The sequence below is a fragment of the Gobio gobio genome, assembly GCF_949357685.1.
Source record: "Gobio gobio genome assembly, chromosome: 9".
NCBI classification, from domain to species: Eukaryota; Metazoa; Chordata; class Actinopteri; order Cypriniformes; family Gobionidae; genus Gobio; species Gobio gobio.
In genome coordinates, this window is record NC_137115.1 from 35,641,828 (window position 1) to 35,657,202 (window position 15,375).

Sequence of the window (15,375 nt, forward strand, 5' to 3'; positions counted from 1 at the left end):
ATCACATTTTCAGTAATTCAATGGTCCATTGAGTCAATTATAGGGCAATTCTCACAAAACTTGTCAAGAAAATGTTTAGGTCACATTTCATGAAAAATAAAAAAAACGTTAAAAGAAAAATAAAGTAAGGAAATGATGCCTGTTTTAAGACCATTTAGAGTTAAACTTCTTTCATGTTGTCATTATGGGGTATTGTTTGTAGGCTTTTTAGGAAAATAATTTAATCCATTTTGGAAAAAGGCAGTAACATAACAAAATGTGGAAAAAGTGAAGCGCTGTGTCAGCTTTGTAGAGAGCGATACATAAAACACATTACCATTCTGATACATCGACTTAGGCGAGCCTGTATGAGCGAGTAGAGGCGAGGCTCACTTGCATATTCATGGATCCACAAATACTGAAGCAAGCAAGGCTGTTGTTACATTCAAGCTTTTAAGGCATGAATAATTTTTTTACAGGAAAAAAAAACTTTTACATGTATCATTTTGGTGATCAAAAACAAGTTTTAAGGGATAAAATTAGCGACCACAGGGGTGCTTGTACTGACTGAATAGTTTTGAAATTGAAAATAATGTCACAATGCAAAAAAACTTAATGGTACTAAATGTCGGATGCATGCAAAAACATTTTTTTGGGAGTGAATTATGACATTTCTTTGTGAGATCTTCCTAAAAGTTTTCAATTTTCCTAAAATGCTTTTGTGTAGAACTTCATGCTGACTTTTACTGTAAGTATCTTGCTTAGAAACAGACCAAGTTGCCATTACTAGTTCAAGTGTCCTTAATGTGGCAAAGTAATATGCAACTCGCATGGATCTTCCTCAAAACTGTTAATATATAATCAGTTAGACAATGCTATAATATGAGATGATACATATCACTTATGTATGCATGGCAGTTTGTGATATTTTGTGAAAGCATGCGACTAAAAGGATGTGATGCATACCTGTGTAAACTAGATGCAGAGCAAAATTACCTCTTAAATGAACAAGAGCTTTTTGTTGCAGGCCACAGACTCGCACCCCTATTGAGATGGCAATCTCTCCTCCACGAGTTTTCATCACGGGGTACATGTTCCACCCTGACAGCGCGCTCCTCCCAGCCCTGTGGGATGGCTGTCTCGGCTAGCGGAGGATGTTTTCATAGCATTTACATGAGAGATAATATTTTCATTGCTGTGTGAATCATGAAAGCAAAGGTTCCAGGCAAGGCCAAAGGATACTAATCTTTGATATTAACACCAATTTAAACTGTCTTTTTTCACACCGCAAACCGTCTGGGCTGGCAGGAGATGGCTATGGGGGGTTAAAAGAGGTCTGCGATGCAAATTATCCAGGGTTACATAGAGGAGAAAGACTTTTGTGAAAGATAGATGAAGAGAAAGTCAAGTTTATGAGCTAGAGAGACAGTCTGGCCTATAGGAGAAAGAAAAAATCACAAAACACCATCATGGTGACGAGTGGAGCGTGAGTTTGAGAACAGTTGCTAAATGTTTTATTTTGATGTACTCATTCAGCAAGTGCTATGCTAATGATTTCAAAGTGTTACCAATTAGCAAGGTAGCATTTATTGAATTAGCAAGTTAAAATATTTTTATTAAAATGGTATACTAATATCGATCTATATTACTGCAAAATGCAACTCATACCAGCCAACGAGCAAACGCACAGAGTAACGTTATAACATAACTTTCAACACACCTTAAATGTATTTAGTATGATTGTTTTAACCATTTAAAACACACCAAATTACCCCTCATGCACAACGAAAAGAGCGAAAGCAGCCGACTGCTGAATAAGCATAATAAAAGCTCACAGACCAGTGTTTCGCACAGGTCTCTCTCATTAGCATTTGCTCCCAAGGGCTCTCGACGCGTCCTGCATCATATCAAAACTTTAATAAATTAGACATTAGTTCATTAATGAACATGATTTCTGCCAGAGTCCGTCAGATTCCTTTCCATCGGCTGTGAAGGTGAAAAGTCAAGACTACAACTTCCATGATTCCACACTCATTCACGACGTTATCAAGCTATGCCTTTGTTTTGAATAAGCAACTTTTAGCGGCGAAACATACATACTGTGCCTTTAAAGTGAATACTGTGAAATGCAAACTCAGAATGTTACTCAAACCTGTAATATATAAATGTTAAATAACACAAATATACTTATGCATTTAATCTCACTTTACTAGTCAATGTCTTTGCTGGTGGCCTTTGATTATCCAATTCAAAAATTACTTTTGTTTTTAAACATCACATTTGTGTTGTGGTTCTTCTCAATCAGAAGGCTATGTCCTAGTAATGCCGCATTCCAGGCAACCCATAACACGTGTTTTTCCAACCTTCTACCCTTGAAAGTGCACTGGAATGGCAGTCAAACCCATGACTTCCCACCGGTGAACTCGTACTAGATCGATGTACTCCCAATTACACTCTCTAATGTCACATAGCCCACAAAACAACAATGGCAGCCCCTACGGATGCTGTGTTCATGAAAGTCGTACACGAATAACGTAAAATTAAAGGTATAACCACTTCTCTTGCCTTATGCAGCGTTTTTCTCCTCTGTTTCCCTCAAATAAGCAAGGAGTAAGCACCTTTGGCGATAGAAATGATTGTAAATGAGCATAAGCCCCATATGGTCCGCCATGCTTTGTTTACATCTAGCTACCACAATTCCTTGCGCTCAGGCAGTTTGGCGTGACTTTGTCTGGAACGCTACAAAGTCGTGAGTCGTGGTTTGAAGTCGTAAATTACGGGCTCAAAAACCTGCCTAGAACACAGCATAAGGCTGCATATTTCGGCTGCCACGTCATCAAGTGTCGCTGAGGATCTTTGTTTTGCTTTCATTATTCGGCCTGTTTTGAAGGATGCATCAAGTGTATACCCGCAATCCTTTGCACACTTTCCAATTCACAAAAAGAACTGATGGAAAACGAGTTGGCACTGAGCACTGAGTTCATTATGAAATGTGAGACAAAAAAATTTTTTCGGAGATGAAGGCATACAAGTTATCATTTGTTTTGGTACAAATTGATCACTCAACACTAAACTGCCAATAATGTAAGCTACACTGACTTTTAAAATTATAGAATATGATTTTTAAAAGTTTTAGTTAACAGTATCAATCAAAACTGCTGGAAATGAATGAACTATTCATTTAACTCACCTAACTTTAGGGTGCTTCCCTGGAGAAAAAGACTCATGTCTTATCACTGTTTTTAAAAGAACTGTATAATTTGTATTTTTATCTTATTTCACCTTAAGCAATACAGTTTTCCCTTGGATATGCCCAATTTTTGTAAACCAATAAGATTTATTTTATTTTTTGGAATGAGCATAAAATATTTTATCTCGAAAAGGCTGATGTTTTATCTCTCTTACAAATGACAATCTGAAATGTTTACTCAACCTGAGAGCCGCAGCATTTAAAATCTGCAGCGAGTTAAGCAGTTTAGCAGTTTAGCGAGATATCTGACCTTTTCAGCTAATCCAAGAGAAAGACACATGTCCCATAAAAATGTATGAGATCAGAGATAAAGCAATAATGTCTTTTCCATTTACATTTTAAACATTCTAGTCAGTATAATAAGTGTACTGGCACAGGCGGAGTGATTTCTGATGGCTTCTTTTGCACTGGCGCAGCTGCCTAAAGCCTCCACTCTTTTTCTCTATTTCTCATTCAGCTGGGGATTGTAGGGAGGCTGTCAGTATGTCGGGTATCTGTTATTATAAAAGAAAGAGTTTAAGAAGGGGATAATGAAAGGTTAGAGGAATGGACAGCAGGCAGATGGAACTCTGCATATGACACGCTCACTCATGCTGTGATTTCATGCCGACTGTATTCAAAAGAAACCAATTAGTCATTGTTTCACTGGTCTTGCCATGTTCATTCCGGTGCAGTCACCCTATATGGAATTGTAAGATGAGTTATAATTATTCAGTGGCACTGCAGTTTAGAGATGTATCTTTCGGAAATGAAAGTTTGCTTCAGTCGCGTTTGTGATGTCACCCATATTAACATATGATCATATTGTGTTACGCATTTCACATGTTTTATTTTATTTTTTATTTATTTTATCCATTTTATTTTATTTTGTTCAGCTTACACCTGAGAGTTTTATTAAACATTTTATTTTATATTATTATTTTTTTTAATTTTTTTTAATTTAATTTAATTTTATTTATTATTTTATTTAATTTAATTTTATTTAATTTTATTTAATTTAATTTTATTTTATTTTATTTTATTTTATTTTATTTTATTTTATTTTATTTTATTTTATTTTATTTTATTGTATTGTATTGTATTGTATTGTATTTTATTTTATTTTATTTATTTATTTATTTATTTATTTATTTATTTATTTATTTATTTATTTATTTATTTATTTATTTATTTATTTATTTATTTATTTATTTATTTATTTATTTATTTATTTATTTATTTATTTATTTATTTATTTATTTATTTATTTATTTATTTATTTATTTATTTATTTTATTGTTTTGTTTTTTTTATTTTTTTTTTATCTTATCCAGACCAGGTTTGCAATTAAAATGCAAGCTTTTTTTGCGCCCTAATATGAGTTATGGTGTTTTTCTGAGTTTTGTGGCCAAGTGCTTCCTACCTAAAGATGGGAATAAACAGATTTTTATTGAGTAATAACAATGTGGAATGGTTTAAACGGGAGATTTTTTTTATTTTTATCACTATTTGATGAAGAAAAAATGGTGGAGGTCAAGTAAAATATTTACAAAGCAATATGATGTCACCCTATTCATCAAGCGTAACCAGCATGCCACATGCGAACATAGTATGAGATCATTTCAGAATTTAACAAGGATCAGCTGCCATTGGTTTACGAAATTACACAGTGCAATGCTGTTATCCGGAGGAATGGAGCGTCCTCTTATCACTTCTCAAATGACAGGCCAATGACAGTGATCATCATTTTTGATTGATCCAAGTGCTAGTTATTACAGTCTGAACCTCAGGGATTGAGATCAGTCACAGGCTGGTGAAACTCAAACAGCACAAACTAAAAGGGACATGTAGAAATTAGAACGACAAAGAAAAGGGGCATGAAAGAGAAAAGTTAAGTGCAGTTTAATGGTGCTCACAAAAATAACCGTTGGTGAGCACAGAGCTGGTCTAATGAATCCAACATTGGGCTGCGTAACCACAGGCACAGATGAAAGTGATTGCTCACAGTCCACCACAGCTCAAGAGCCACACTTTGATTGTTTAGTGATGATCAGAGCATGAACGCTCCCTCACATTTGTCATTAGTGGTTTACATGAATGAGTGCACATCTATCCTGACTTGTGTCCTTCTTTTTCCATCTTTTGGCATGTGTATAATATTAGAACAAAACAAGATGGAAACTGTAAGGGGAAGTGATATCCTAATTCTTCGGAATGAAATGGAAGTTGCAGTAGCTTTTTCTTCCTTGTTGTGACATACAGTGCCCTCCACAATTATTGGCACCCCTGTTTAAGATGTGGTCGTGGACTTCAAAAAATTCTCCTTATTTTTTAAACAACATAGAACCCAAATGCAAAAAAAGAGAAAAAGTACAAGTTACATTAACTACATTACTTTGGTGGTAAAAAAAAATCACACATTTAGAAAAAAAACAAACAATTGAAATCATGTGTCCCACAATTATTGGCACCCCTAACAATTCCTCTGAAAAATTTAATTGATTTTTTTTTAAATATATTTTTCTGTAGTTGCTAAAGTTGGTCAGGGTATCTAGGAACTTTTAATTAGTAATTCATGACTTCCTGTTTCCCTGGGGTATAAAAATTACGTGACACAGAGGCCTAATTCTCTTACTCATTTGTCAACATGGCAAAGACAAGAGAACACACCATTCAAGTAAGGCAGATGTGTGTCGACCTTCATAAGTCAGGCAATGGCTACAAGAAAATAGCCACTCGCCTTAACTTGCCCGTATCTACAGTCAGAGGAATCATTAAGAAGTTTAAAACAACTGGAACAGTGACAAACAAGGCTGGAAGAGGTCCCAAGTTTATATTGCCACAACGCACAATGAGGAGGATGGTAAGAGAAGTAAAAAAATGTCCTAAGCTCACTGTCACAGAATTGCATCAAAGAGTGGCATCTTGGGGTCACAAAGTCTCCAAAACAACCATCAGACACTCTCTACATGCCAACAAGCTGTTTGGGAGGCATGCAAGAAAAAAGCCTTTTCTCACTAACACTCACAAACGTAAACGTCTGGAGTTTGCTAAGCGGTACTGGGACTTCAACTGGGATCGTGTGCTTTGGTCAGATGAGACTAAGATTGAGCTTTTTGGCAACAAACACTCTAAGTGGGTCTGGCCTAAAACAAAAGATGAGTATGCCGAAAAGCACCTCATGCCCACCGTGAAGTATGGTGGAGGATCTGTGATGCTGTGGGCCTGTTTCTCTTCCAAAGGCCCTGGGAACCTTGTTAGGGTGCATGGCATTATGAACGCTTTGCACTACCAGGACATTTTAAATAAAAACCTGATGGCCTCTGCCAGAAAGCTGAAGATGGGTTGTCATTGGGTCTTTCAGCAGGATAATGATCCAAAACATGTGGCAAAATCTACACAAAAATGGTTCAGCAGTCACAAACTCAAAGTCCTCCCATGGCCATCTCAGTCCCCAGACCTCAACCCAATTGAAAACCTGTGGGGCGAGCTAAAGAGGAGAGTGCATAAGAGAGGACCCAGGACACTGGATGATCTAGAAAGATTGTGCAAAGAAGAATGGTCAAAGATCCCTCTCTCTGTGTTCTCCAATCTTGTGAAATGTTATAGGAGGAGATTAAGTGCTGTCTTGTTGGCAAAAGGGGGTTGTACAAAGAATTAACATCAGGGGTGCCAATAATTGTGGGACACATGATTTCAAGTTTTAGTTTTTTTCTAAATGTGTGATTTTTTTTTACCACCAAAGTAATGTAATAAAATGAAAGGTTGGATTTTTGTCTTTTTTTGCATTTGGGTTCTATGTTGTTTAAAAAAAAGGAGAATTTTTAGAAGTCCACGACCACATCTTAAACAGGGGTGCCAATAATTGTGGAGGGCACTGTATATCCGAGTGAGCTTCTCAATAGCTTCTCAACAGCTTGAAAAAATGTATTTTCAGTCGGAATTGAATGGATCATTGGATTGTGCTTTGCTATTGCTGTGATCTTGTGTAAGTGACAGGTTGTCCCATCCTCACGCCAGTAAACACGTCATCAGAGAAGAGAGAAAAAAACTATATACGGTATATAGTTGTGGTCAGAATGTTGATACCCCTCATAAATATGACTGAAAAAATAAATCTGTTTATCCCTTTGATATTTCATTCAAAAAAATTGCAAAAATCTAACCTTTCATTGAAGTAAAATAATTGCAAATTATTGTGAAAAGCGCTATAAAATAAATGTGAAATTGAATTGAGCTCATTTTAATGGATAGTTCACAAAACGTAAATTCTCATCAGTAGAAGTCAGTGGGCTTCAAAATATCCTCTTTTATGTTACACAGCAGAAAGTAAGTCACACAGGTTTGTAATAACATGATGGTGAGTAAACGATTACAGAATTTTCATTATTGGGTGAACTATCCTTTTAATTTTAAATTCTAATCCATGACCCTGATGTCAGCAGCACCCATCCGTATGCAGAAAAAGTGTTTTGTTTGTGTCCTCCCTCCCACATAGTTATGCATAATTTCTTTCATTTGGATATGTGCAACAATAAAAAAAAAAGTGTTCTGAAATAATCCGGGGGAAAAAAGTGTTTATATAAAACAAAGTTCTGATCATTAAAGAAAAAATCTTTATTAACATCAATTATCCAATATTAACCATTCTTATTTAAACATGGTCCCTGAGATGAGAACAGAAGTACATCATAAATAGAGGAGAACACAAGGGTGGAACCAAGAGAGTGCGAGAGAGACAGAAGGAGAGAGTAAAAGAAAAGAGGTGGGGGTGGATGCGAGTGGAGCGGAGTGTTTGGCTGTTGTCCATATGTGCAGCAGGGGAGTTAAAGCAGTCAGGAGGGGAGAGAGGGCTGGCACGTGGAAGGACAGTATTTCATAGAGCCGGTAGAGACAGAGAGAGAGAGAGAGGGGAAAGGGAAGAGGCTTCTTCTCATTAGAGGAGGTGTAAGCTCTCCAAGATCAGCGCGCTTGTTGTCTCACACACATAGTGTTATGAGTTTGAGGAATCATCGGCTGTGGTTAGAGTGACAGGAACAGTCAGCCAGGATTGAGTCACAGCCTTACACTCGGTTTAGACACTTTTCTTCACGCTGGAATCCACAGAAGCATCTCAAAGCCACACTCGCACACCCTAAGCGTCAATGAAGTGAAGTCAGCACACTTCTCTGATGACAGCTTACTAATTCTCTTCTTTAACCGGTAATTCAATCAGTCAGTGGATGGAGGCTGCTCGTGGTGGATCGTAAGGAGTCAGTGTGAAACATTTAAGAGGAGTGTGTGAGGATGGCATGGGGTGTGTGGACCTTCATGCTTTGCATGACACTATGGATCAGCACGGCAACTCAATCAGCAAAGAGTGTGTATCCAAGATTACGACTATCTCACAAAGGTAAGGCAACAGGTGTGTGGGTGGGTGTCTGTGCAATGCTTGCACATAAAGTTAACTTAAATTAAAGCTGAAACTAATTATTGGTCATCATTTTAGACTAAAGTTTTTAGATGAACATCCCAATATACAGCTCTTACTTTTTACAGGTTAATGCATGTTGATCTTTGGACTTTACCACTTTCCCCCCACAGTTAAAATGTACAATTATATAAATGTCATAACTATTTTTTAATTGCTGTAGTTATTACACCACACTCTCAAAGCAATTCATAAATTGGTCGTGAATTTATATGATATTTTTCAATCTCATTTGTACAATTTCTTTCGTGCAATCTCTTTTGTATGATATGCTTACCCCACTGATGGTTAGGTTTAGGAGTGAACCTTCATGGTTAGTTTTTCTTCTGTAAATCTCAATTAAAATCGTGCAAATTCACACACATTTGCCACCGATTTGTCAAAACGTAATATACATAAAACAATATTTTTTCAGCTTTTTTATTTTATTTTATTATTTTATTTTAGAGTCTAATTCACAGTTGATTATGGACGTGTGGATGATTTGGATGAAGTCACTTGCACTGCCATAAATACATCTGGATTCTCTTTTATTTGTGTTTTTCCTCACCGTTATGGTGGTTGAGTTTCTACAATGTGGTTTTCTGTCAGCTTAAGCGGTTCAGTGAAGGAATGTCAACTGTTCTTTTTACAATGCTGGTCTCTCATTGGCATGTTTACAATGAAATTCAGGGATAAATGGGGGCATCCTTTGTAGATGAACACCCTAGCCTGAAGGAAATAGCCCATGCCACTCTCAGTCTTCCTCTTTGATCAAAATGCTGTGGAAACTGTGTCATATAAAAATCCACACCCCAGCGTTGGTCATGGTTGAGAGTCCATGTGGAATTTCAGTTGACATAAATCAAACCAGTACCGTCTATGAGCTAACTGTAAAATCATGGAAACAACACTTTTTTTTCCTTTGACACCTTTTCCTTTGAGAAAGACATTGAAACTGTGAGCTGGCCAAAGGTTTTAGATTGAGTGGCTTTTCTCATCAAATGTGTCATAATATTGATTTGGACTGTCATATTCAGTGGGTTGTGTGCATAGCTGCTGGCAAACTCAAGCAAATTGTGATTGACGTATGGCGAAGAAACTGGCTGGCTCCAGAGGAAATGTCCCTAGGCAAAGATAAAATGTGGAATTTCTTTCCCAATGCTCTCATTGCCTCTTATTCTCCTTGTGCCTTGTTTTCTTTCTTTTTTTCTTATTTTTTTTTACTTGGTAGAATTATTATTTTATTTTTTTTACATTTATAGAGCTATTTCTACCTGATCTTACCTAAGATCGGGTTGATTTAGTTCATATAAATATATTTAAAGGTATTTCACCCCAAAATGAAAATGTCATCATTTACTCACCCTCAAGTTGCTCCAAACCTTTTATGAATTTCTTGCTTCTGTTGAACACAAAAGAAGATGGGGCCCATTGACTTCCATATAATTTTTTTCTCCGTACTATGGAAGTCAATGGGACCCATCAACTGTTTGGTTACCCATATTCTTCAAAATATCTTCCTTTGTGTTCAGCAGAAGAAATAAATTCATAAAGGTTTGGACTTGAAGGTGAGTAAATGATGACAGAATGTTCATTTTTGTATATCAGAGTAGAGATATGTTGAAGTATAACTTTAGATTGTGAAATTGTTTACAGTAAACTTATTTTTTATCAGTTTACTAGCTATTTACAGTTCCTCTCAATGTCCATCTCTGTCTTTCAGGGGGTTTTTTTTTCATTCTTGTGCTTTCTGTCATTCACTTGTGCTCTGCGTGTCTAGACTGATAACATTTTCTCTACTCAGCTGAAGAAGCATTTTTTTCTTGTATCCTATCATTATGGAATGAAAAACATGTACACTCTTTCAAATTTGAATAGCACGAAAACCTCAGAGGTAGCCAAGGCATTTATGTAGACCTTGGAGGCAATCACAGGAGGTTGACTTGTGGTTAAACCCATTGGGATTCTCTTCCTAAATTTGTAAGATGTCATAAATTACATCTGGAATCAAAACCAGGTTTTGATTTTATTTAATCCTGCCCTAATCTGTCAGCACGTGTTATGTCCTAAGTGGGATCTTTTTTGCCTACCAGAAACCGTTCTTGTCCAATTTACCAGATCCTTATTTTAAAAATGGAATACAATTGAATCTGAGCCACAGTTTTTTTTTTTAGGCCACAGTTCAAAGTTTTAGCCTAAATGGGTAATAGCTAGGTAAATAAGAGTAACAAAGTACAGCAAACTATTTGCGCTACAAACCAGTGTACTTATAATTATGACAATACATTAAATTAATAGATAAGAAATACCAGTTTTCTGTCACTTTAATCTCTAATGACAATAATACACTTACGATGCACGATAGGTTACGCACCCATATACTACAGTTATTGATTAATACAGTAAAATTGGGGTAACTTTGTGGTATTAGCCATTTTTTTCAAATGTAGTGTTTCTGGACTTGTGAATTATCTCAGCAATGGCTTGTAGCAACCTGTGTGTGCTTGAGTAAACATATTTGACATGCTTATCAATATCTATAGAGCTTGAGTTTGTCTCCTCTGTGGATTTTCTGAATGCTCCTTTGTTTCCTACTTTGACTAGAACATGTGGTTCTGGATATTACATTTGAGTTTAGCTAAATAGCAGCATAGTGCTCATTTTTTTAAATAGATCAGTTGTGTAAGCAGGAAAGTTTCAGTGGGATTTTCTTCAAGCTTCTAAATTAGTTTTAGTAAGCATATCAACCCTCGTTTAGGGCTTGACTCTAATAAAATGACAAATTTGAAGATTGAATTTATTATATTCCTGTGTTTTTCAGGTTTGCGTGAAGCTAACCAAGTGGAAAATGCTGTCCAAAGGGAAATAACCAATTAAAATTAGTTTAAGCACAAAGCTTGAAACTGCTGCTCTGCATGCTATCATTTAGCTAGGCCTTGCTTAAAGAAATGAATATTAGCTACAGCAAATGTTAATTACATGTAAAGGAAGCTTATTTCAAAATAAACTTGCGCCTTGAAATGTTTTGGCTTCATTGTCTAACAGCTGAAGCAACAACACGTTCAACTGGTTTGTAGGTGTTTGGGTGGAATTGTGTAGGTGGGTGCACATATTTGATATTTATTTTTAAGTGGCTTTGAAGGTTTAATGAGGGTAAAAACAACTAAAGTGAGAGTTAAGGGATTGCTGTTGAAATTGGCGTAATTTAATAGGAGCTGCAACTTGGCACAATTGTTTGTTTTTGAGGGAAAATAACGCTGCCGTGATTTCAGACATGAAAATTGCCACGTTTCTTAAGCAATATCCCAACTGTGCATTCTGAGCCTGACAGGCATCTTCATTATATGCAGGTATTTTTGAAAGTATCGTATAGTGAGGCTGAATTATTTAGCGGTGCGACTGTACATCCTTCACTACCGCAGGGTCCAGGGGGCAACACGTTGAGCACAAGATCTGCAAGAGTTGTATATTTATTCGAGAGTGAATTCAGTTTCAATCTACTCTAAACATTATTTCAAAACACTTCCAACTGGTTCTGGAGTGTCCGACCCCAGTTTGAGGTGATGTCACGCTGTTAAGACAGAGTTTGAGTTTCGTGCATTAACTTGTATAAATAAACCTTGCTGGTTTCGGAGTGGTATTACTGAACAGTTACCCCTTGCAAAATTTCAACAAGGAGCCCCCCAAAGGCTCTCCAGGGCTTTTAGCCCTTGTCCCAGCTACTTATAAAGAGTGTCAGTTTCTTATCCTGAATCTATAGACGTTCAAACATACAAATCCTCACGGACCTCCAGTTGGTCCCAGCTATCATCACGTAAATGGATGTTCGTGAACGTTTTTATGAGGTTTGTTGAAACAATCCAAACATATAACATGGTTACCCCCTACATCAATATGAATGTGAGAAAAGAGACATATTTGAGCTCTCTGACACGTCAGTACAGTCAAATAGGTAGCATACTTTAGTTTAGGCCAGTTACATGGTCTATAATAACAAGCTATCGTAGCTTTTCCATCGTCAGTCATCACTAAATGACTAATGACAGTTGAGCACTATAAATCGGTTTTTCATCACCCTGCCTTCAGTGGAGAACATTATCTTTAAAATTTGAATTCAGCCTTGGGATTTGTTTTACAGACCTTTCGGCTCTTAGTGAGGAAGACAAAAGTCTGTGTTTAATTTTTATATTCCATTTTAAATTGACAGTATAACAGCCCATTAGCCAGCTCATGTTGCATTTAGGCTCGGGTTATAATCACTAACGTGCTGCTCGAGTCTCTGCTGTAATTTTAAACCTACCTCTGTGCAGACAACAAGGCTCATCTATGATTCACATTACTTTAAAAGAGTCTGCCCAGGGTTATTTTCTTTTCGGTGAATAGGGGGATTTCAGTCCCACACAGCAGACTGTTTTTGTAACATTTAGAGTAAAATATAATTTTCAAATTTAATATTTTACCATCATACATTATTTCATGTGAAGGTTTTCATTGCTTTCATCTGGCCAAAAGTTTTGGCAGTGACACATTTTGTTTTGCAAAGTTTGCTGCTTCAGTATTTGTAGATTATATTCTCTCATCTTTCTATGGTATACTGGACAACAATGATAAGCATTTTTATGGCCTTTATTGGCAAAAACATTCAATACCCCATGTGGTTCGCTCTGGCATGCTGGATATCAGCTTTTGGGCCAAATCCTGACGGATGCTGATCTATTTTTGCCCTATTAGTGCTCAGAGTTGATCACAATTTGTGGGCTTCTGCTTCTCCACTCTGCCTTTGAGGATTGACCACAGGTTCTCTATGGCAGGGGTTTTCAAACTTTTTGTGTGTGTGGACCACTATTTGTAATCAAAAAAATTTGCGGACCACCTCATAACACACATAATAAAATATGTCTACACACAGACCTACCTGAATTAATCCGCACCTCTAAATAGGCGTACTAGCACTAAAACTATAACTAGTCATCACATCAGTACAACAGGCTTGTTAAAAGAAAGTTTACTGCACACAACGGCTGCCACATATTTAATTTATAAATATGATGCTCATAGAATCTGGCTCATAGATGCATCCGACTCACTGTCAATCTCTTCATTTTGTAACTTCTGCCTCTGTCTCTTTTCTCTTCAGAGAACCTGTTGCTATCCACCGATCCATAACAGCACTGAACTTGAACGTCACGGCCGAGCGCCACTAGCCTATTTTAGTAATCGCACAATAACTTGACAATTTAATATAAATGTTATATCAATATAGGCCTACATATTCTTTTTACTTTTTATTTTTTTATGGGAAATTTCCTGGTAAAATTAATGAAAATGATTTTATTATATTTTGCCTTTCCACGGACCACCTGCAGTACCCTCACGGACCACTAGTGGTCCGCGGACCACAGTTTGGGAATGACTGCTCTATGGGATTAAGTTCCGAAAAGTTGCCTGGCCACGTATCCAAAGTTTCAATGTAATGCTCTCCGAGCCACTTCATTATCACTCTTGCCTTGTTGACATAGTCCTCCATCATGCTGGAAAATTCATGGATCATCACCATATTGCTCATGGATCATTGGGAGAAGTTGCTTTTGCAGGACGTTTTGATACCATTCTTCATTCATGGCAGTGTTTTTGGGCAGAATTGTGAGAGAGCCCACGCCCTTGAATGAAAAGCAATCCCACACATAGATGATCTCAGGATGCTTTACTGTTGTCTTGACAATGGACTCATGATAACATTCAGCTTTTCTTCTCTGGACAATCGAATTTCCAGATGTCCCAAACAGTTGGAAGGGGGCTTCATCATCAGAGAAAATATCTTGCGCCAATCTTCTGCTGTTCAATCTTTTTATTTCCTACAGAATTTCAGTCTGTCCTTGATGTTTTTCTTGGAGAGAAGTGTCTTCTTTGCTGCCCTTCTTGACACCAGTCCAAAAGTCTTGGCCTCACTATGCGTGCAGATTCACTCACACCCACCTTCTACCAATATCGAACAAGCTCTGCAATGGTGGTGACACAGTTCTATTGATGACTCCCCAGGAGGAGATGGTTCTGGTGATGGCGGGAGACTCTAGGATGCCCTGAAGCCTTCTTAAATGTAGTTGAACCTATCTCCTTGAAGTTTTTGATGATCCAGTAAATGGTTTGTTTAGGTGCAATATTCTTTGCAGCAATTTCCTTGCATGCGAGGCCATTTTGATGCCATTTTTAGCTGGTCTTTTAGTGCCAGGGCCACAAAAAAAAAAAAACAGGAACATTTGTATTTTTATAATAGTTGGTTTGACCAATGATGTCTTTTGAAATTATTTAAAATGCAGCTAATCATGTATGTGAATTAACAACTGAAGTAGCAAACTTGTCTGGTCTGGGACAAATTCTGACCACATTTAAAGGGATTGTTCACCCCAAAATACAAATTCTGTCATAATGTACTCACCTTTATGTTGTTCCAAACCTGTATGACCTTCTGAATATTCTGTTCTGCTGAAGAAAGAAGATATTCTAAATATTTGAATAACATTGGGTCTTATTTAATATAATATCATAATATATAATATCTTTATGTTCCACAGAAGAAAATTGTTATGAAGCTTTGGAACAACTTGAGGGTCAGTAAATTACAGATTTTTTTAAAATGTCTCTCCCCAAAGAGAACCCTTTAAATGGATATATGTCAACTTTTTGGTTACTGACATTCTTTGAAATCTCTTCTTTT

The 15,375-nt window shown here is 36.8% G+C and overlaps 1 protein-coding gene across 1 annotated transcript in view; it reads left to right on the plus strand.

Annotated features, from left to right (window-relative positions):
* Positions 1-8,150: 8,150 nt before the first annotated feature.
* The window catches only part of sema3e (sema domain, immunoglobulin domain (Ig), short basic domain, secreted, (semaphorin) 3E), a 58,340-nt gene continuing 51,115 nt past the window's right edge, over positions 8,151-15,375 (plus strand). Inside the window, exon 1 of the mRNA XM_079825491.1 lies at positions 8,151-8,600. Within this exon, the coding sequence (XP_079681617.1) occupies positions 8,495-8,600 (106 nt within the window). The 5' untranslated portion in view covers positions 8,151-8,494. The remainder of the gene's footprint in view (positions 8,601-15,375) is intronic.